Source organism: Hyla sarda, chromosome 4 (assembly GCF_029499605.1).
Source record: "Hyla sarda isolate aHylSar1 chromosome 4, aHylSar1.hap1, whole genome shotgun sequence".
In the NCBI taxonomy this organism is placed as follows: domain Eukaryota; kingdom Metazoa; phylum Chordata; class Amphibia; order Anura; family Hylidae; genus Hyla; species Hyla sarda.
In genome coordinates, this window is record NC_079192.1 from 67,624,099 (window position 1) to 67,646,860 (window position 22,762).

General features: G+C 42.1%; 1 protein-coding gene across 9 annotated transcripts; it reads right to left on the reverse strand.

Moving 5' to 3' along the window:
* Positions 1 to 733: 733 nt before the first annotated feature.
* LOC130368071 (neuropeptide Y receptor type 1-like) lies at positions 734 to 22,184 on the reverse strand. Of its 9 annotated transcripts, XM_056571330.1 has the most exons (5): positions 21,520 to 21,997; positions 21,338 to 21,380; positions 14,564 to 14,678; positions 5,701 to 5,756; positions 734 to 2,217 (listed from the first exon to the last, which is right to left on the reverse strand). In XM_056571330.1, the coding sequence occupies exon 5, from the start codon at positions 2,183 to 2,185 to the stop codon at positions 1,073 to 1,075; it is 1,113 nt and encodes a 370-aa protein (XP_056427305.1). In that variant the 5' UTR covers positions 2,186 to 2,217; positions 5,701 to 5,756; positions 14,564 to 14,678; positions 21,338 to 21,380; positions 21,520 to 21,997; the 3' UTR covers positions 734 to 1,072. The 9 variants fall into 9 exon arrangements, with proteins under 9 accessions (XP_056427305.1, XP_056427301.1, XP_056427302.1 ...); XM_056571326.1 differs by lacking the exons at positions 14,564 to 14,678; positions 21,520 to 21,997 and adding an exon at positions 22,154 to 22,184; XM_056571327.1 differs by lacking the exons at positions 14,564 to 14,678; positions 21,520 to 21,997 and adding an exon at positions 22,080 to 22,098.
* Between the last annotated feature and the right edge of the window lie 578 nt (positions 22,185 to 22,762).

Consider the following 22,762-nt stretch of genomic DNA (forward strand, 5'->3'; position numbering starts at 1 on the left):
CCAGACAACTCATTCGAAACTCATCAGTGTAGCTTAGATACTTCTATTGATGATATTTATTTTTAGAAACTGATCTACATAGACCTTTACTTGGTGTTAGTTCCAGTAATCAAAATCTCAGAGTGTTAATGGGTTTTATCCTGCTATAAATTCCTAGAGATGAGTAAATATGTAAGACAGGGTTCCCCAACCAGTTGCTCATCGCATGTAGTGCTTAGTTTTTCTCCATTGTTGACAGTTCTAGAAACTATTGTCATAAGTGACACTAAGGATGTCATAGAATTGTATAACTTGGCAATAGGGTCCCCCAACCCTATCACTGGCTGGGTTAAAGCCACCAGACCACATTTTTAATAGTGTTCTAACCATTTGCTTTAAAATAGAGATCTTACCTTTTTTTTAAATTTAAATAGCAATGATTGGTCTAAAATCATAGACTTCATTGGTCTTCATTGATGTGTTTCTCTGAAATGTGAAAAGATAATATACATTGGATTTCCTTTTTAAATACATGAATGTTAAGTCTTTGGGTAAATATGGTGCCAGCATAAGATATACTCCTGTCCTGTCTACATCTGTTGAGTTGGTATTGTCTCTAGACCTCCAGTGATCACAGGAACATGCTTATACCTAGACCACTATGTCCTCCAAGCAATGATCCCAATTGAGTTACCATTAAGTAGCTAGTGTCTTTGAAATAATAGAAACAAAAGAAAACACATTATCACATAAATTAATTCCCATCTCTATAATTTTACAGCAATGCCCCCTCAAAAAAAGACAGTAAGAAGAATATAACACAACTATGAATGTGCATGCTTTTCATTGCTGAGCCAAAATAAAATATATAGATTTTTTTTCAAAGTCTTTGAGGCCACTTAAGTAGCACACAGTCCTGTAAACTTACAGCAAGTAGCAGACCCTAATGGCTGGTAACATTGGCATGAAGTGAGATATAGCTCTGTAAAAGCAGCATTTTGGCTTACAGCCCGCATTAACAACTTGGGTACCAATATACCACTTGGTATAAAAATCCACCCAGTTTTATATACCTGAATACTGACAGCTAACTTTATACATTGTTCCCATTGGTGACGCTTTGCAGGGAAGCTTTGGACAGCTCAGTGCTGACCGTGGAGAGAGGGAAATTCTCGTATTTGTCCTGACTCCCTGCACATCGGCAACGGAGTAACAAGTTCTTTACTTCTTTTTGGAAGTTGCTGTTCAAGAAACCATACATGACAGGGTTGACACACGTAGACGCCATGGCTGACAGGTGGCAGAGAGAGAATATGAGGTCGTGATAACAGGCAGAAATACGTTTATGGTCCCAATCAAAGAGGGCATTGAAAACAGTGAGAGGCAGCCAACAAAGACCAAAGGCTACCACAATGGAAAGTAACATGATGTTAACCCTGCGATGACCACACTTACGTCCTCCTGAGTCTCCCCCTCCTGCTCTCTCCACTACATCCCTTCTTCTACGTAAACGTAGAAATATACGGAGGTAACACAGAAGAATAAGAAGCAAGGGTAAGCAGTACTGGAAGAGCAGAAGGCAGGTGGTATAAGCCAGACGGTGTTGTTCAGATGGCCAGTTATCAATGCACACAAAGTGGTCAATGTAAGGGTCAAAAGGTAAGGAGAGGTTCTGGAAAGGTCGGTTGGTTAAAATACTAAAGGAAAGGAATGGTAAGGAGATGAAACATGACACGGCCCAGGTTACTGCCACAGCAAGGTAAGCGTGCCATGGCAAGGGTTTCCAACCAGTTGGATGTATTATGAGCTGATGCCGTTCCAAAGCAATGAGGACCAGTGACAGTACAGAGACAGTGACAGAGATACACTGCACAAATGGAGTCACTTTGCAGAGTGCCTCGCCCAGGATCCAACGGTTCATCAGAGTATAGATTACAGTGACGGGCACGCACACCAAAGCCATAAGGATGTCTGAGCATGATAAATTGGCAATAAAAATGTTTGTGACATTCCTCATCTCCCGTTGGCGAGCAATAACAAAGACCAGGCAAGAGTTTCCGATGAGACCCACTGCTATAAGGGCGCTGTAGGCTACAACCAAGAAGGTTACATTGCCAACAGAATCTACACAAGAGGCTTCCCCTTCCCAGTTGGGGCCCAGATATCCAGTCAAGTTTATGGTAAAAAGATGTAGGTAATCCTCCATTTTCTTATGATGTGGTGTTCCTAAGGATACACCTGTAAAATACAAACAAACTCATTGATGACTCTATACATGACTATAGAGTCAAACTAAATACAGAAAATTCACAAAACCATACAAAATATCAGCAATAGTATCACATTCTCTTTTGATCCTATTCTGACTACCATAGAGAAATAATTATTCTATTCCTATCCCGTGCACTTCAATGGATGCTGGGCTGCAGTAATAGCATGACCACTACATAGAGAACGGAGTAATCTGCTTCCAGCTCTATTTCTCTGTGTATGCTCAGCTCTGGGAAAAAGCTGATCATCTAGGGTGCCACCAATCAGATCGATATATATATATATAACCTAGCCTGAGGATAGTCCATCAATACGTTTTACTGGAAAACCGTTGGTGGCTTATACTTTTTTCAAATCCCTAGACCTGAAAACCAGCCTGGTAGAAGAGTTGGCCCTTTTCTTTCCTCCACGGTGAACTTTCCAGGTCATTCCTCTTGTACCCTCACTCACATTCTCCTCTTTTAAAGTCGACATCAGATTTTTCTAAGTAGGGATTGTTCTTGACTACTTTGCTGCTTTGCTTCCTTGTTTACTATTCAGCAAAATATCTACTCTTATTAAAGGCAACTTTAAAGGGGTATTCCAGGAATTCTTTTTTTATTTGACTATGCTACAGGGGCTGTAAAGTTAGTGTAGTTCATAATATAGTGTTGGTACTTGTGTGTGATGGGTTTTCTCGCAATTCTTATGTGATTTTCACCGCAATATTTATTTTTAACAACATACAAAATGACTCTCAGACTTTTCCCAGGTTGCAATACGGCCGAAACATGACATCACTAGTCAGCTGATGACAGGGAGCCTGTCTGCTTCAATGGGTGGAGGGATTACTTGGTGGGAGAGAGATCAATCTGCAACTAATGCAATAGCTGTAGGCACCCTATCTCACAACATAGCCATTTAGCCCCAGGACAAGTGCAGATCTTTCCTAAGCATGTCCATTACTGTCTGGCAGGAATGTACTTAAATCACCTTATGGTGGATTTTAACATCCCCACTGACTACCCAATCTCCCCATTCTCCCTTCATGTTTAAAGCGGTATTCTGGCTTTAGACATTTTATTCCATATCCTTGGATCATGGGGGGGGGGGCGCCACTGGGACCCCCTGCGATCTCCCTGCAGTGGCGGGCCCCCCGTGATCAGACATCTTATCCCCTATTCTTTGGATAGGGGGTAAAATGTCTAAAGCCAGAATACCCCTTTAATCTTCTCCTTTAGTCTCTTGCAACTTACTGATTTGCCTATGCACAAGGATAGGAATGATCCCCATTCTTCCCCTATTTCAACTTCCCTATCGGCTTATCACCCAGGCTCCTCTTCTGTTTTTTAACCTTTCTCTTTCTTCTGATATCTTTCCCTCCTCTTATAAACATGTTTGTTATACTGAAATAAGCAATCAATAGGCCTTTATCTTCAAATTCCTGAAATACTTAGCCTACTCTGACTTACCCCACCACTATCTCTCTGATAACTCTCTTCTTGACCCTATACAATCTGGTTTCCATACTTTACACTTTATAGAAACTTCTCTTGCTATGGTGCTAAATGATCTCTTGACAGCTAAAACCAATGGCAGCTAATCTCTGTTGATTCTTTTTGATCTACCTGCAGCATCTGACACTGTAGATCCCCAAATTTTTACTTTATTGGCCTCAAGGACTCTGCTCTCTCTAGGTTTTCTTTTCTGACCGCTTGCTCAGTGTATAGGACCTTTTACACAGGCTAATCATCAGTGGAATAAGAGTTCATAGGAACGTTCCTAATTATTGACCCATGTAAAAGGGTCACGATCAGCTGACAAATATACTCATTCATAGTTATATAGTACGGTTGGGGAAAAAAAACGTCCATCAAGTTCAACCAAGGAGCGAAGGAGATGATGAAGGGAAAGGGTATGGATGGATGAAGGGGAGGGCATATGATTCTATATTTCTACAAACATATTCATGTTATTTTGTTCTAGGAATGGATCTATGTCTGTTTTGAGGCCCTTAATATTTTTTCTCCAGACAGAGGGAGTGCCCCCTTGTTTTTTGAGGGGGTTTTACAGTAGTATTATGTTTTAATACATAAAAATATCCTGCTGGCCTTAGAAGCAGTTGCCTGACATTGCATATTGTTCTGTAGTCTATGATCTACAAGTACACCCAAATCCTTCTCTTTCATTGACTCTCACAGTTTTATTCCCCCTAAGACATATAATGCAGACAGGTTATTAGTACCGAGATGCATAACTTTACAATTTATTCACATTGAACCTTATTTGCCAAGTCGATGCCCAGACACTTAGGGTGTCCAAGTCAGCATGTAACTTATACACATCTACATAGACTGTACCGTCTATGTCTATGGTATCATCTGCAAAGATAGAGAGCTGTTAATTCCATCCTCTATTTTAGTATTCCCCAAGGACAGTACTCACTTACCCCCAACAGGTCATGTTTTCAGGTTTTCCTTCAGTCTTTTACAGGTGATATAATTCTGATCAGTGCATCAGGCATCACCACAAGTGTTAAACAAAAGTGGTCTCAATACTCAACCTTGGGGTACACCACTTGTAACCAGGGCCATTTAGATTAGGAATCATTGACCACCACTCTCTGGGTACGGTCCTTAAATGGGCACTGTCATTAAAACTAATTTTTGCTTTTGTACTCCTTATGGTAAATAAAACATCTTTCTAATGTACTTTGTTTACAAAAAATGAAGTTTTCTATGTTTTATTTGTGTTTTAAAAAGCTACCACTAGGTGTCTCCCTACTTGTCCAGAGCACATTTCCCCCTATCTATTGCACAGACTTTGGACTCCTGCTGGCCTGGCAGAAGTCCAAAATCAGGAAATGCAGTCTGGAGTGCTGAGGGGTGTGTGCGCACCCTTAGCCAATAATAGCTCATCTCACACTGAACTGCTCTGGGCTGTGTGTTGCAGAGTGAGGGAGGAAGTTCTCCCCTGTATGGCTTCAGATGATGTCACGCCTGCTGGAGAATGCCCCTTCCCAGTCTGCAAATCTGACTGAGACTAATCAGAAAAGAAATATCAAGGTAGAAAAATAAAAAAAATAAAGGCAGGGAACTGGGAAGATTATAACTTTTTAATCTAAAAAAACACTTTATCCACAGCCACCCCTTCTGCTCACATCTTTATAAAAGCAAATTAAGTTGTTTTGACAACTTCTATCTTTAGTAAACCCATGCTGGCTATCAATTATAATACTATTATGCCCTATGTATTCCTGTAAGTAGTCCCTTATGAGCTTGCACTCCCCCCCCCCCCCCCCCCCATACACTTTAGACAGTCGGCCTGTACTGTTGGAGTCTAAGGGTTTAGACAACTGTCGGCTAAAGTGTACGGGGCCTTTAGATTTTGGGTCTTAGGACCAATCACAGAACAACATATATACCTTACTATTCTACATACACCTTAGAGTGATTAGATGGACATACTTACCAAAGAGTTAAGAGAGACATCTAGACTGAATCATGATGCTGCTTGACAGAAGATTCCTATATGGAAAGGAGACAAGCCTTTAGACAAAAAAAGTTGCATGGAAAAAGGCTGAAAGCAATGCAAACCAAAACCTGCCTTAATAAATGTGCAATTATTGAAATTTATTTTATTTACCAAAAATATCAATTTTAATATTTAGTTTATATAATTTAATAAAGGGGTGTTACCATACTACCAACTTATCACCTATCCAAGTGTCCCTGTTTGAATGGAGCAGTGGTCGAGGATGCACACAAACACTCTATGTACTCTATGGGACTGCTGGAAACAGCTGAGAACTGTAGTCAGTTATCTAGAATGGAGGAGCAGCGTGCATCCGTCTCTTCATTCAAATGGGGCTCTCTAAACTCATGTTCTCATGATTGGATACTTATCTATCCTGTGAATATCGGTAGGTAAAATATTGTCAATGTGGTAAAATCTCTGGTCTTGTTCACACCATGTTTGTAAGGTACATTTAGCTTGTACATTTGGAAAACTTGACATGCATGCGAATTGGGTCCATAAGATTACACAAGCCGGATGGAAGCTTAAAAAGTGTCCTTTAGGATTCCGCATGGCTTGTGTATGTCAGTATCCCACTTTTTCTTTTTTTTAAAGAATAGCTTAGTAGACCTCAAGCTCTGCCGTGTGCCTGACACCTTACTGGTAAATTATTGATACAAAGCATACAATACAAAATCAGCCTCAGGACACTTTTTAAGCTTCCATCCGTCTTCATTAAGGGTCTTCGGTGTCTCCATTAACAGTACATCAGTTATTATACTTTTTACACATTCATACCCCATTTTCCTCCTACAGGGAGCCATGTCACACATAGGTGTCACGTGACATGTGGGTATCTTTGTGTAAGGTAGTTTACTCATCTCAGTCTATAGGGCAATGCTCTGTGGTCTACCAGTGTACCTGCAATACACCATTTGGCCACTGCTGTTGCCCAAAATATAGGCAGTAAACTACTGAAAAAAAACCTTGATGGTAAAAAGACACCGTGGGGATTCTGCACACGTTATTTATTTTTAATTTTTAATAAATCTTGCAAAAGACACCGACCTCTTACAGCTGTTCATCCATATTTAACAATATTCAGGCATGTTCATGAGTTATGTATGCAAGAATGGATTGTAATATTTATTAGAACGTACAGGAACTCATGTATAAAAGACTAGTAAAGACAAAAAGTGGAGCAGTTACTTTGGTCATTAGAAATGGTATTGTAAAGGCATTTTAAACATACCGGTTGTAACATTAAGAAGATGTAAAGTTCATTTGTGCAAAACCTTTTTCTACCGGGACCTCACCAGTACTCCGCCCCTAGACATCTTCTCCCCTATCCAAGGATAAGGCATAAGATGTCTGATCGTGAGGGTCCCGCTGCTGGGGACCCCCGCGATCTCGGCTGCGGCACCCCAGACATCTGGTGCACGGAGCGAACTTCGCTCCTTGCCGGATGACTGGCAATGCAAGGCGGAGGCCCGTGACGTCATGGCCACACCCCCTCAATGCAAGTCTATGGGAGGGGGCTTGATGGCTGCCCCACCCCCTCCCATAGATGTGCATTGAGGGGGCATGACCGTGACCTCACGAGCCCCCGGCACTGCACCCGACACTCTAAACGAATGCCGGGTACAGCAGGGAGATCGCGGGGGTCCCCAGCAGCAGGACCCCCACGATCAGACATCTTATCCCCTTTCCTTTGCATAGGGGGTAAGATGTCTAGGGACGAAGTACCCCTTTAAGCTTCATGTAAACACATAGAAGACCACATTGTCCACCCAGTCTGCCTATATATATATATATATATCTTAGGCAGTCTTACATTCACTTAATGTGGATTTACCAAGCACATCTGGCTGTAGGTTTGTGGAAAGCATCTGCTTCTCTTTTAGTAAATGAATATGTCTTGATACAGACACCTGGAGATGGACTTAATGGAGATTTCTGGGGGTTAAACATTGAGAACAAATCCTTCAGATAGACCACCAGTGTTTGAACAGTGGGGGTCTAATCCCTGGAATGCCTGCTTGTCAGCACAATAAAGGGGACAAGGCTTCGCTATAGCAGACACAGCTATTTGTACCGATGGATGAAACACTGTACAAACAATAAAGAGAATGCAGCAAAGAGGAACTACTGATGCTCCATGGTCCCTTCATTGTGATGATTGACAGGAGTCACTCAAATATTAATAGCCTATCCTAAGGATCATCAATGTTTATTTTCTGGAAACCCATAATTGCTCAGTATATTTACAGATACAAAGGCCAAATCTAGATCCCAGCTGGTTACCAGAGATGGAGGTGGACCGTAGGTGGTTACTTGACCCTGCCAATTCTACCCTCCTTTATAAGCTATGAATAAACCTGTTTGTTGCTTCCTACAGACTCCTCCATGGGATTTGCTCAGTGCTTCTAGTGACACGAGTCACAGGGAATGCCCATGTATTCAGTCTTTTTTCAAATTACTAAGCATTGTCTTATTTCTCTGTTATGTTTTTGGTTTTTTTGGTAGAAATTCCTACAAGTTTTGACATAAAGGCACTTTTCATGTAACTTTTAGCTTTTCTTATGAAGCTCTTGCAGAATTCTCATTATATGACATTAGCTCCCTTCATATTAGATATGTATGCTCCCATTTTATTTTTCACTTGATTTTTGTCTTATATACAATATACATACAATGTAGGAATTAATGGACCTCATCCAACCCCCGCCCCCATTGTTGTTTGTTGTTATTTTTTTCTGTTTGTTGAATATAGAATAATAAATTTCTCTCAGCTTTATTTTAGGGCTTGTGTCCTTTTTTTGTTGACTTCCTACTTTTTTTTTTTTATCTAAAAATAAGTTTAAAAAAAAAATGGTAAACATATCCTACATTCGTGCTCATTTGCCTTGGAGTTTTGCAATGCATTTTCTTTACAACCCCCAAAATAATAAAGGTTGACTATATTACATGCATGTATAACTTAAAAGGGGTACTCCTCCCCTAGACATCTTATCTCCTATCCAAAGGATAGGGATAAGATGTCTGATCGCAGGGGTCCCGCCGCTGGGGACCCCTGCGATCTAGGCTGCGGCACACCAGACATCTGGTGCATGGAGCGAGCGGGGCGGAGGGTCATAAGGTCACGATTACGCCCATTAGTGACATCACGGTCACAAGTGAGCGTAATCGTGGGAGGGTGCTTGATGGGTGTCACGCCCCTTCCCATAGACTTGCATTGAGGGTGTGTGGCAGTGATGTCATGAGCCTCCGGCACTGCACCCCATACTCTAAACGAATGCGGGGAGCAGCAGGGAGATTGTGGGGGTCCCCAACAGACATCTTATCCCCTATCCTTGTCTAGGGGCGGAGTACCCCTTTAAGGGGCCCTGGAGTTTTCAGCTGTAATCTGTGGGAGAACTTGACAGCAAGTGTTCAATTTTCCTGCAGCGCCACCATTGGAGAACTTCAGCATAACTTAGTGCCAATTGAAATGAAGTGTTTGTTCATGAAATGCATGGACGTGTCAAGGGCCTCCAGAACAAGAGATGTTTTTTGTGGCTCCTCTCCACAATAGCTTATAAATTAGGGTCCTTTTTTTGCGAATAATCCCTTCTACTAACCCAATATTCTAATAGGGTTTTAATTAGATTTTTTAATTTATTGTACCTCCAGTTTGTATTCATGAAGAATAGTTCTCCTGTTGGGTCATCATGCCCTGGGTTTTAGATACCTTTTAATAATGTCCTTTTTGTCGCCATCATAATACGGACTATTGACTATGTTCTTGCTCTCGCTCTTCTTGGTTATGCTCCAGTTGTAGTAATTAAATAATAACAGCATAGGGTCCCTTTCCAGTCACTTGTTTGTGATTTTCCTAACATAGTGAATTACTATGTTCCAGATGGCAAATGTTTCTGCTCAGTGCCACAAACTGTGCTGCAAATGTGCCTGCGCTAATCTGTAATCTGTTCTCTCCAAACAAGAAATAAGGTACACAATGAATGCGATCAGTAATACATGATATGAGGCGCCATTTCTTTAGACTCAAGAAATCAATGGTAATTTTTGTTGTTTTTGGAACGTTATAGCTATTTCTGGAAAAGCTGGGTGAGAATTTATATACACTGCTCAAAAAAAATTAAGGGAACACTAAGATAACACATCCTAGATCACATACATAGTTGAATGTGCTGACAACAAAATCACACAAAAATTATTAATGGAAATCAAATTTATCAACCCACGGAGGTCTGGATATGGAGTGACATTCAAAATCAAAGTGGAAAACCACACTACAGGCTGATCCAACTTTGAAGTAATTTCCTTAAAACAAGTTAAAATGAGGCTCAGTAGTGTGTGTGGCCTCCACGTGCCCGTATGACCTCCCTACAATGCCTGGGCATGCTCCTGATGAGGTGGCGGATAGTCTCCTGAGGGATGTCCTCCCAGACCTGGACTAAAGCATCTGTTGGTGGATGGAGCGAGACATGATGTCCCAGATGTGCTCAATCGGATTCAGGTCTGGGGAATGGGCGGGCCAGTCCATAGCATCAATGCCTTCCTCTTGCAGGAACTGCTAACACACTCCAGCCACATGAGGTCTAGCATTGTCTTGCATTAGGAGGAACCCAGGGCCAACCGCACCAGCATATGGTCTCACAAGGGGTCTGAGGATCTCATCTCGGTACCTAATGGCAGTCAGGCTACCTCTGGCAAGCACATGGAGGGCTGTGCGCCCCCCCCCCCCCCCCAAAGAAATGCCGCCCCACACAATTACTGACCCACCACCAAACCGGTCAGGCTTGAGGATGTTGCAGGCAGCAGAACATTCTCCACGTTGTGTCCGGACTCTGTCACGTCTGTCACATGTGCCCAGTGTGAACCTACTTTCCTCTGTGAAGAGCACAGGGCACCAGTGGCGAAGTTGCCAATCTTGGTGTTCTCTGGCAAATGCCAAACGTCCTGCATGGTGTTGGGATGTAAGCACAACCCCCACCTGTGGACGTGGGGCCCTCATGCCACCCTCATGGAGTCTGTTTCTGACTGTTTGAGTGGACACATGCACATTTGGGGCCTGCTGGAGGTCATTTTGCAGTGCTCTGACAGTGCTCCTCCTGCTCCTCCTTGCAGAAATGCAGAGGTAGCGGTCCTGCTGCTGGTTTGTTGTCCTCCTACGGCCTCCTCCACATCTTCTGATGTATTGGCCTGTCTCCTGGTAGTGACCAAAGTGACCAAAACATCAGCCAGAAAGCATATAGGAACTGAGAAGTGGTCTTTGGTCACCACCTCCAGTACCACTCCTTTATTGGGGGTGTCTTGCTAATTGCCTATAATTTCCACCTGTTGCCTGTTCCATTTGCACAACAGCATGTGAAATTGATTGTCAATCAGTGTTGCTTCCTGAGTGAACAGTGTGATTTCACAGAAGTGTGATTGACTTGGAGTTACATTGTGTTGTTTGAGTGTTCCCTTTATTTTTTTTTGAGCAGTGTAGATACAGTTAGATTTGTGGATTATTAGTTTATGTGGAGTTTGTATTTACTTACAGTGTTTGCATGGTTTTTCTCTGGGTAATTCCAGCTATCTCCCAAACTCCAAAATATACTGATAGGTTACAGTTGCAAGAAAAGGTATGTGAACCCTTTGGAATGATATGGATTTCTGCACAAATTGGTCATAAAATGTGATCTGATCTTCATCTAAGTCACAGCAATAGACAATCACAGTCTGCTTAAACTAATAACACACAAATAATTAAATGTTACCATGTTTTTATTGAACACACCATGTAAACATTCACAGTGCAAGTGGAAAAAGTGAGTGAACCCCTAGACTAATGACATCTCCAAGAGCTAATTGGAGTGAGGTGTCATCCAGCTGGAGTCCAATCAATGAGATGAGATTGGAGTTGTTGGTTACAGCTGCCCTGCACTATAAATAATACCTTCTGGGTTTGCTTTTCACAAGAAACATTGCGTGATGTGAGTGATGCCTCGCACAAAAGAGCTCTCAGATGACCTACGATTAAGAATTGTTGACTTGCATAAAGCTGGAAAGGGTTATAAAAGTATCTCCAAAAGCCTTGCTGTTCATCAGTTCACAGTAAGACAAATTGTCTATAAATGGAGAAAGTTCAGCACTGCTGCTACTCTCCCTAGGAGTGGCCGTCCTGTAAAGATGACTGCAAGAGCACATGCAGACTGCTCAGTGAGGTGAAGAAGAATCCTAGAGTGTCTGCTAAAGACTTACAAAAGTCTCTGGCATATGCTAACATCCCTGTTCGCGAATCTTCGATACGTAAAACACTAAACAAGAATGGATTTCATGGGAGGATACCACCTATACAGTTTGCACAAGAGCACCTGAATGTTCCACAGCAGTACTGGCAAAACATTCTGTGGACAGATTAAACAAAAGTTGAGTTGTTTGGAAGAAACACACAACACTATGTGTGGAGAAAAAGAGGCACAGCACACCAACATCAAAATCTCATCCCAACTGTGAAGTATGGTGGTGAGGGCGTCATGGTTTGAGGCTGCTTTGCTGCGTCAGGGCCTGGACGGATGGCTATCATCGAAGGAAAAAGGAATTCCCAAGTTTATCAAGACATTTTGCAGGAGAACTTAAGGCCATCTGTCCACCAGCTGAAGCTCAACAGAAGATCGGTGTTGCAACAGGACAACGACCCAAAGCATAGAAGTAAATCAACAACAGAATGGCTTAAACAGAAGAAAATACGCCTTCTGGATTGGCCCAGTCAGAGTCCTGACCTCAACCCGATTGAGATGCTGTGGCATAACCTCAATAAAGCGATTCACACCAGACATCCCAAGAATATTGCTGAACTGAACTGTTCTGTAAAGAGCAATGGTCAAGATTTACTCCTGACCGTTGTGCACGTCTGTTCTGCAACTACAGGAAATGTTTGGTTGAAGTTATTGCTGCCAAAGGAGGTTCAACCAATTATTAAATCCAAGGGATTACATCCTTTTCCCACCTGCACTGTGAATGTTTACATGGTGTGTTCAATAAAAACATGGTAACATTTAATTATTTGTGTGTTATTAGTTTAAGCAGACTGTGATTGTCTATTGTTGTGACTTAGATGAAAATCAGATCACATTTTATGACCAATTTGTGCAGAAATCCATATAATTCCAAAGGGTTCACATACTTTTTCTTGCAACTGTATGTGTCTGGTATTAGATCGTAAGCCCCACTTGGGACAGGGACTAATGTGTATAATCATTTTTATACAGCTCTACAGAATATACTGGTGCTATATAAGCATCCAAATAAATGGCTTATAGCAGTCCCTATTCCTTTCTAGCTTTTGAAATTAAGGTGGTGTGGCACCTGCTATTAAATTAACAATATAACCAAGTCACCTTACTTATGCAGACTGATCAGTCTCCATGGTAACAGACAACAAACTCTCTGTAGTCTGATCTTGCTGTCATACTCCCTTTCATCTGTCATACTCCCTTTCACTTTTATGTCAATATACATTCATTGTTATGCTAAAGTGCATTCAAGTAAGAAAAATGGGAGGCAGATAGAAGAGAAAATGAGAGTAGGAACAGACTATGAAAATATGATTTATTCTGTATATGTTACTATGGAGACACATAGGTCTGCATACGACTTGTAGGAACATATTTTTAATTAAGACCATTGAGGCATTAATAAAGGATTAATAAGGGATTGGATATTATACCTACTGATCCTGCTACATAGCTGCATTCACTTAAAGGGGTTCTCCACCATAAGGTGATTTGAGTACGTACCTGGCAGACAGTAATGGACATGCTTAGGCCGGATCTGTGCTTGTCTTGGGGCTAAATGGCTATGTTGTGAGATTACCATAACACTGTGGCTAGCTGTTTGTGAATTGGTATTTCCTGTTTGACTTTTCTTTTTTTTTACTACAAATCCCACAATTCCATCTTCCTCCCTCCCACACATCAGCCACCCCACCCATTGAAACATAAATGAGCTGCATCCATTCAAATCAGTGTGGTTTTCAATCAGGGTGCCTACAGCTGTTGCAGATTGATCTCTCTCCCACCAAGCGATCCTCCACCCATTGAAGCAGACAGGCTCCCTGTCATCAGCTGACTAGTGAGTCAGGTCTCGGCCGCATTGCAACCTGGGAAAAATCCGAGACAAAAGTCATTTTGTATGCTGGTAAAAAAAAATATTGGAGTGAAAATCACATAAGAATTGTGAGAAAACCATCACACACAGGTACAGACACTATATTATGAACTACACTAACTTTACAGCCCCTGTAGCATAGTCAAATAAAACAAATCCTGGAATACCCCTTTAATTCACCTGGAGATCCTGGCACATTGGATAGATGTGAGTGCTCCTGTGCAAAGTAAAACACACAGGGACCTCTGTCCCTTCATCGTAGTCTGCTAGTGACTACGATCTGGTCATTTTCTCAGCATGTCAGATTTTTGACACGGACTGAAAATCGTGGAAGACCACGATTTTCAGTCCGAGTCAAAAATCGGATCCCCTGAGAAAGTGACCAGATTGTAGTCACTAGCAGACTACGATCAGCTCCACAGCCCCATAATAGTTAATGGCTCCCTATCTGTCCGTACCTATCCATGCACAGATACGATTTCAGGCGATTTGAGCTTCCGAAATCGTATCTGTGCACCGGAAGGTCAAATCGTGGTGTGAACCCAGCCTAAGGAAGCTCTATCCTCCTTTCCTGATGGCGGTGTGGATCAGTGCAATATTCTCATCTAGTGTATGAGTAAGGCCAGCACCTGTCAGAAACGCGTCACATCCTGCCACCTACCTGTGATCCGTGTAGCTGTATGTGAATAAAGCCTGCACTGTTGATCTGAGACCGAGCTGGAGCATTTGTCTTTTTTCATCATCTATTAGATACGTCCAAATATGGTGTAACCTGCCTAAAGAAGAGCGGTGAATAAAAAAAAAAATGAAAAAACTTCTAGCCATATATTATTTGAGGTATCATTGCTCACAGCTGTTTGCCTTTAACTCTACCTTCAGACCTCCTAATCCTAAGGCTAGGTTCAGACTACGGAATTTCCGCCTGCAATTCCGCTTTGAAATTGCAGGCGGAAATTCCGCTTGCTAAAATGTGTAGTGAATGGGTTTCCGTTCACAAATCCACACTTCGGAATTTGTGTAGTGGAATTTGTGAACAGAAAATCCACTTGAAAATTTCCACCTGAAGAATGGCGTTGACTATTGGAGACTGCAGTGTCCACGCGGTCCTAGCGCCGACTGAAAATTTCTCCGGGTGGAAATTTTCTGCCCGGAGATTCCGCAGTGTGAACCTAGCCTTATTGTTTGCTGAGTAGGTGCCCAAATATGGTGATACTTGCCCATGTCTAAACGCTGGTGGAAGTGTCACCTATATTTACAGTTAGTGCTGGCAATAACCACTGATACTCACCACAAGCACTAACAGTCCAGTTCTCAAAAGACCGAAAGATGACCACTACCACGTCACCCATATCCTTTACTCAAGGCAATTCTGAATGTGACCTTGAGACGACAATAGTTTCCCTGTCCGTGTTTTCGGTAAGGATCCTGTATAATAAATCTTCATCCAAAAGAACATTGTTAGGACTTCTAACAAATATTCCTTTATGTAGAACTGTTTTCTAAGGCTATGTTCAAAAAGCTGAATTTCTTCACAAAATTTCCTCTACTTTTCCATATAAAAACCATGGCACACAAGTAATTTGAAGCAAAATTTCAATGTGGAAATTCTGCCTGGAACTAAAACCCTATTGATGTCAATGGAAGGTCCTGACCAGGAGTATTTTATGCCTCAAGAATTGACATGTCAAGTTTCTTGTGTACCATGGTTTTTGCATAGAGAAGTAGAGGAAACCGAGAAAATGGGTGTGTTTTTGTTAAAAAGGGCGTGGTTCTGAAAAAATACTAAAAACACTGTGAGTAAGTTGGAAAACACTGTAAATTGTGTTAGAGTTGTGTTTGCTGAAAGACCGACAGCCAAGAGGATGTGTAAAATCTACCAAAAGGGAGTGATTTTGGAAAAGGCACAGCTTGACATGGTGGGGAGTGCTTAAACTATTTTTTTTTTTTTTTTTTCATTGTTTTACAGTTCTACACAAGAATTTTTAGAATATGCAATGCATTTTAAACTTTAAAATATGCCTTTAATTGTATATATGTTTTTTTTTTTTTGTGCGAGGGGGTGTTTTTAAACTCCTATATTAGATGGTCTAAGCCCATTTAATTTTTTTTTTTGCTCCATTTTGTTGCTTAATTCCCGTTAAATCTTGCTTGTTTGGTTTGGCACATGCTATTGATGAATATGTGCGACACATTTTCCCCTGCGACACAAAAAACCTGTGCGACACAAAATGAACCGACACGTGCGACACATTAGTAAATCAGCTCCCAGAAAAAGAGGAGTGAAATCTAAAAAAACTCCAGAAAGAACATTCGGATTTTAGTAAATCAGGGCGTATGTCTACATATTGGACTGCACTTTCAATTCAACAGGCTCCCTGTAAATGATTCTTTTAAGTTCAGACTTCAGAGTGGTGCAAATAAAATCCCTTTTTATTTGGAACGGATGGAGTGACATGTTTCGAGGGGATGGCTCCCCTCTTCATCAGGTCCATCGCCCGCACGTGTGTCTGTTTACATGGTATCAGGGGCGCACGCGCATTGGATTCGCAGTCCGTGCCCTTCTGGTCCGGGTGCGAATGCGCTCTGATATCTACCCACTGCGGGCTGGCGCATGCGCCACATGCTTCCTACCTCCGCCCGTCATTATTTCATTATCCTTGGAGGCTAGTAGGTTCGGCGGCGTGCGTTTTTTCCTTTCTTCCTAATTTCACACTAACTGTTTGTATTAAGTGTTTATGTTTTATGCGGTAAGGATTTTAAATGTTTGAATTTATTACTACTTTATTACTACTTGCTTTTGGCGCTGTGGGTCCGCCCACCGAGGCCACGCCCACTGGGCGGAGCCACATCTGTTTGGCGCCAAATAGGTCTATTTAAAAGGCACCAGTCTGTTGTACATGATGTTATGCCTATTTGCCTGACGAAGGGGATCCCATGCCCCGAAACGCGTTGCACCCTGGCTAAATAAATATTTATTATACTGATCACCACCATATGACTGACTTTGTGGATCGCGCCGTGGAACCGGGTTTTCCTTCTACCTATACACCCTGATGAAGAGGGGAGCCATCCCTTCAAAACGGGTTGTCACTCCATCCGTTCCAAATAAAAAGGGATTTTATTTGCACCACTCTGAAGTCTCAACTCTTCATTGAGGCTCTACATCCAGCAAGCGCCAGAAAAGTGTCTACTTTTCTCCCGCATCGCATGTGGAAACTCTCCTGTACTACTACCGTCCCATGGATCCAGGATACGGACGGACACGGGCTGCTGCTGACATCCATGCCTGCCTCTTCTGGCGATTTTTGTTGTTGTGCCCAGAGCGCAACACGACAAGGTGAGCAGATTCCTCTTGCACACTTAGTTTTGTACAATATCGTGTAAGGCACAGGGTGCGCCGGTCTTTGTCCCCTTTTATGTTTCATATAAAGTTTATAGGCGCACATAACCATATATCACCTATAGACTGCCATGTTAAAAAAACACACCTTTTTTTTTTGCAGAATTCAAAGCTACATATTTCTGTACAGCTGAAAAAAAGATCTTTGAAGTTTAATAGCCCAGCGAATGCCAAAAGGATACTATACATTTAATTTATGTGTTAAATAAATAAATATAATATAATAAATATAATATAATTATACAAAATGTAATGATCCGAAGACCAACATAAGGTTCACACTGTATAAAAAAAATATGGGAATATTTTTTTTTTTTTACGCAGTGTGAACATGGCCTAAAAGGACCACAAAAGTAATACCCAGCTTATGTCTAATACCAACTCATCCATGTATCCCAGTATTGTCATAAGAGAAACAATACAATAAGGGATATTTCTTTCCTGTTTTACCTCTAGACAAGAATACGGCTCCTTTTATTCACACACAATAGGATGACTGCGACTTAGAGATAACTTTTATTCTCTATTATGTATCACTATTTCAGAAATAAAAGGGATTAACTTGACTTTTAAATGTCAATGGTATAAAAGGGATCGAAATAATATTCTGTGTGTAATGAAAAGTTATTCAATATTTCAGTATATTTTGTGATACAGTCCTTTACAGTCACCCATCCTTACAGTGGATGTAAATCTGTCCTGGCCATGATGTATAGCAGTGGTTCCCAACCAGTGTGCCTCCAGCTGTTGCAAAACTACATCTCCCAGCATGCCCGGACAGCCAAAGGCTGTCCGGGCATGTTGGGAGTTGTAGGTTTGCAACAGCTGGAGGCACACTGGTTGGGAAACACTCATATCTTGTATCTATCCCATGATCAAGACAGATTTGTAACTACAGGAAGTAATTTAGCAGGGTTCCTATTGGATGACAGCAAGCCGAAATCTTGAAAACCACTAATATAGCACGAAGAAAGAATATTAAACAGTAAAACTTTTCATACATTTATTTGCTAAAACCAGAATATCCCTTTTATGAAATGCATGCACTGATCCTGAATTCTGTGAATTAATGAATGAAGCAGCATTACATTTTTGTCATATACTTCAATAGGATGTTACCCACTGAATGGAATACTTATATACATTAATTTTAAACATTAAATACAAGGAAAAATAGGTAACAGCTGTTTTGCACTTTTTCTGTTACCCATTTTCACTGATGCACAATAGCATCCAAGCCTGTGAATGTGCAAGGATGTAGAAACATGTAGACATTTGTCGGCAGATAAGGACAATTCTGCCCAATATTCTAAATACTATGACAAGTCCCTGGCCCTATCTTATATGAAGCGCCTTATGCTTATCCCATTCATGTTTAAACTTCTTCACTGTATTTGCAGCGACCACTTCTGCAGGAAGGCTATTCCATGCATCCACTACTCTCTCAGTAAAGTAATACTTCCTGATGTTACTGCAGAAACCTTTGTCCCTCTAATATAAATGTCCTCTTGTGGTAGTTTTTCTTCTTTTAAATATGCTCTCCTCCTTTATTGTGTTGATTTTTTTTTTTTATGTATATAAAAGTTTCTATCATATCCCTCTGTCTCCTCTGTCTTGTTTTTCTTCTATACATTAAGGTCCTTTAACCTTTCCTGATAAGTTTTATCCTGCAATCCATGGACACGTTTAGTAGCTTTTCTCTGATTATTGCATCTCTTTAATGTATCTATATCCTTCAGGAGATACAGCCTCCAGTATTGCGCACAATACTCCAAGTGAGCTCTCACCAGTGTTTTGTACAGTGGCATGAGCACTTCCCTCTTTCTACTGCTAATACCTCTCTCTATACACCCATGAGAACTTCTCTCTCTCTACTGCTAATACCTCTCCCTATACACCCATGAGCACTTCACTCTCTACTGCCAACACCTCTCCCTATACACCAATGAACACTTCCCTCTCTACTGCTAATACCTCTCCCTATACACCCATGAGCACTTCTCTCTCTCTACTGCTAATACCTCTCCCTATACACCCATGAGCACTTCACTCTCTACTGCCAATATCTCTCCCTATACACCAATGAAAACTTCCCTCTCTACTGCTAATACCTCTCCCTATACACCCATGAGCACTTCCCTCTCTACTGATAATTCCTCTCTCTATACAACCATGAGCACTTCCCTCTCTACTGCTAATACCTCTCCCTATACACCCATGAGCACTTCCCTCTCTACTGATAATACCTCTCCCTATACACCCATGAGCACTTCCCTCTCTACTGCTAATACCTCTCTCTATACACCCATGAGCACTTCCCTATCTACTGCTAATACCTCTCTCTATACACCCATGAGCACTACCCTCTCTACTGCTAATACCTCTCCCTATACACCCATGAGCACTTCCCTCTCTACTGCTAATACCTCTTCCTATACATCAAAGTTTTTAAAATAACTTCCTCTGAATCCCCTTCCTCAGATACTGAGGTTAGGACTGTATGAAATTATCTATATTCTACCCTTGGGTTTTTACGCCCCAGGTGCATTATCTTTTGCTTATTCCCATTAAATGTCAGAGTCCAGAGTTCTGACCATTTTTTTTTAGTTTACTTAAATCCTTTTACATTTGGCGTATCCCTCCAGGAACATCAACCCTGTTACAAGTCTTTGTGGATTTGCACCTGACATAATAAAGTACCGAGAAGTAGTCATTTGGTAAGTGCCGCTCATCCTATGGATTTTTGCAAGTCGACTATGTGCCTTTTCAGTTAGAGCACCACAACATAGCTTTCCTGTTAACAACGGATTATGGCAACTATATATAGCAAATATTGCAACTATATATATATATATATATATATGGCAAATATTTAATTTTTTTTGTCTACATTAAATATAAGGATCTTACCACACATACAGAGCAACCTGTATGGATGTTGTGGGTCCAATGTTATTAGCCATAATCCTTTGTAAGCAACTTGAGTTATATGGGTTATAGCAATGAGTGCCATGTAATACTTTGTTTTTATAATTCACAACCCTCCATAACTATGTTTCCGGAAGCGTCGTGTTAAATAGGGAAGTTGTGCCAGCCAATTTAGTTTTTAACACTATGTTTGGCATATGTGTGAGAAAAATTTGCCCAAACTGAGCCATAGGCCACCCCTTATCTGACTACGGCTAAGCATCGGATTGGTATACTTGTTTTTTTTTACTGCATAGGAAAGTGCAGCAGGATGTACTTTCCCATTCTGCGGGCTATCAGTTTTTTTATTTTTATCATTGTAGCTAGTGGCCGATGTACTGTATGGCTATAAAGTGGCATTTGTTAGAGGCATAGACCAAAAAACACTTTGAACATATATTATACCAATATCAAGATGTGAACAGAGCCTGGCATCAGTCCTATACCTTCACGTTCCGTTGCATATCATTTGCTCTATGGCCCTAAAACAATGAATGACTATTACACATGTCCCAACTAAGAAAAAGTTTCGCTGATCTGAGATAAAATAAGACATAAGCCCCCCTCAACAATCAAAGCCAATATAAACCATGTCGGACCCCTATGATAGAGAAAGCGTTAATGTGAGAGGACAGACAGGAGAGGGGATGGACGTAGATCCTTGGTGGAGAAGAGGTTGGTCCCAATCATAGCTAGGCTATCCTTCTCTTTACTAAGAGCAGTGGTGTCCAAACTGTGGCCCTCCAGATGTTGCAGAACTACAACTCCCAGCATGCCCGGACAGCCAACGGCTGTCCGGGCATGCTGGGATTTGTAGTTCTGCAACATCTAGAGGGCCACAGTTTGGACACCATTGACTTAAAGGAAAAGATTCGGCATTGTATCGACAATTGTTGGCACCCAGCACTCGGTCGCTTACCCCATCAACCCTCTTCTATATATACACCCCAGAGGTTACTGAAATACACCGTACAGATTACAAGCGCCTGGTGCACATGCATAGATAGAAATAATTCTGAGACTCACAGGACAAAGTGACAGACACACATGTAGCGGAGAGTCACTTACGTGTCACTTACAGCAGAGTATCAGCATGTAGGGATCAGTAGTCCTGAGAGATGGTGAGAAGCAGCAGAGAAGGAAGGAGAGACCTGTCAGATGTCTGCACACTTGCTGTATGACTTCACTCTCTATCTCTTCTCCCCCCTCTATGTCCTCCCCCCCCCTTTATCGTTCCTCTCACTCTTTACCTTTCCACTGGCCCCGTATGCGCCTTATTTTATGGTGCCACTATAGGTGCCATATGTGACCCTCATGCTTTCGCCCGCATCTCCAGTAACCTCTTCTGCTCCGGTCACCGCGGGTCTCGTCTCGGTCCTCTCCCTAAATATTCTCTCTCTAGTGTTGGCACTTTTCCCTTTCACCTTTCCTGCTCTTTAGCCCCGTCGCTCCCTTTGGTGCACATGCATTGCCATAGCAAGGGGCGTTCTCAGAAGCGCGCTCAGATGGGCGATAGGATCGTAAGGGGTGCAGACCCCATCAGCCCCCCAGGAGATTTGGTTAAATAGAGAAAATCTCGCAGCTTCTGCGGGAGAAATAAAGAGATCTCAGCAGACGGACAGACTCATTATGGGAAATCAGCTGCTGTTGCTAGGAAACCAAATTCTTTTTTATCTGGAATCTGCCAGCAACAGAAAACAAATTATTCCGAATCCTGCTCACACCCCGCAGCCCAGCACCTTCTGCTGTTCCTGGGCATGCACACACTGAGCTGCTCTTACACCCTCTGCTCCCCTAATGCATACATTACCCTGTAACTGCATCTGCTATTTCTGCTCCAACATTACCGCGTCTCTAGAATCTCGGCTATTTCTGGTCACTCACTTCGATATTAATGAAATCCATGGTATTCCTGTGCACTCACTGGAGCAGAATTCTTCATGCATAAAATACACAGAGACACGGAATGCTGAATGCAGATAAAGGCCAAGCTGTCCCTGTACAGGCACTATTCAGCTCCCATCTTTATATAACACATTGCCAGATGCGCCCTCAACCCGAAACCTGGCGACTTCTTCAAAGATCAGTCTCCTGGTAGTAGTTGATCATATGCCCCATCAATGCCAGGGCTCTGCACCTGGTCAGGTACTTGCTGGTTACCCAATTCAGGGTCACACAGGGCGCACCTGCAGCGTATTTCACGCTGCGGATGCGCCTGCGGCAGTCACAGAGGGACTGCAGAGTGACCTCCCAGCTGCCGCCGGGAGGTCGCTCTGCAGTCCCTCTGTCACTGCCGCAGGTGCATCCGCAGCGTGAAATGCATTGCGTATCCGCCCCATGTAACCCTGCCCTTAGCGCTGCGGACCCACCCCGTGTGACCCTACCCTAAGCACTGCGGATCCACCCCATGTGACCCTACCCTTAGCACTGCGGATCCACCCCATGTGACCCTACCCTTAGCACTGCGGATCCACCCCGTGTGACCCTGCCCTT

Coding starts and splice junctions, on each gene's coding strand:
- LOC130368071 (XM_056571326.1), bottom strand. CDS start 2,185: ATGGAGGATTACCTACATCTTTTTACCATAAACTTGACTGGATATCTG.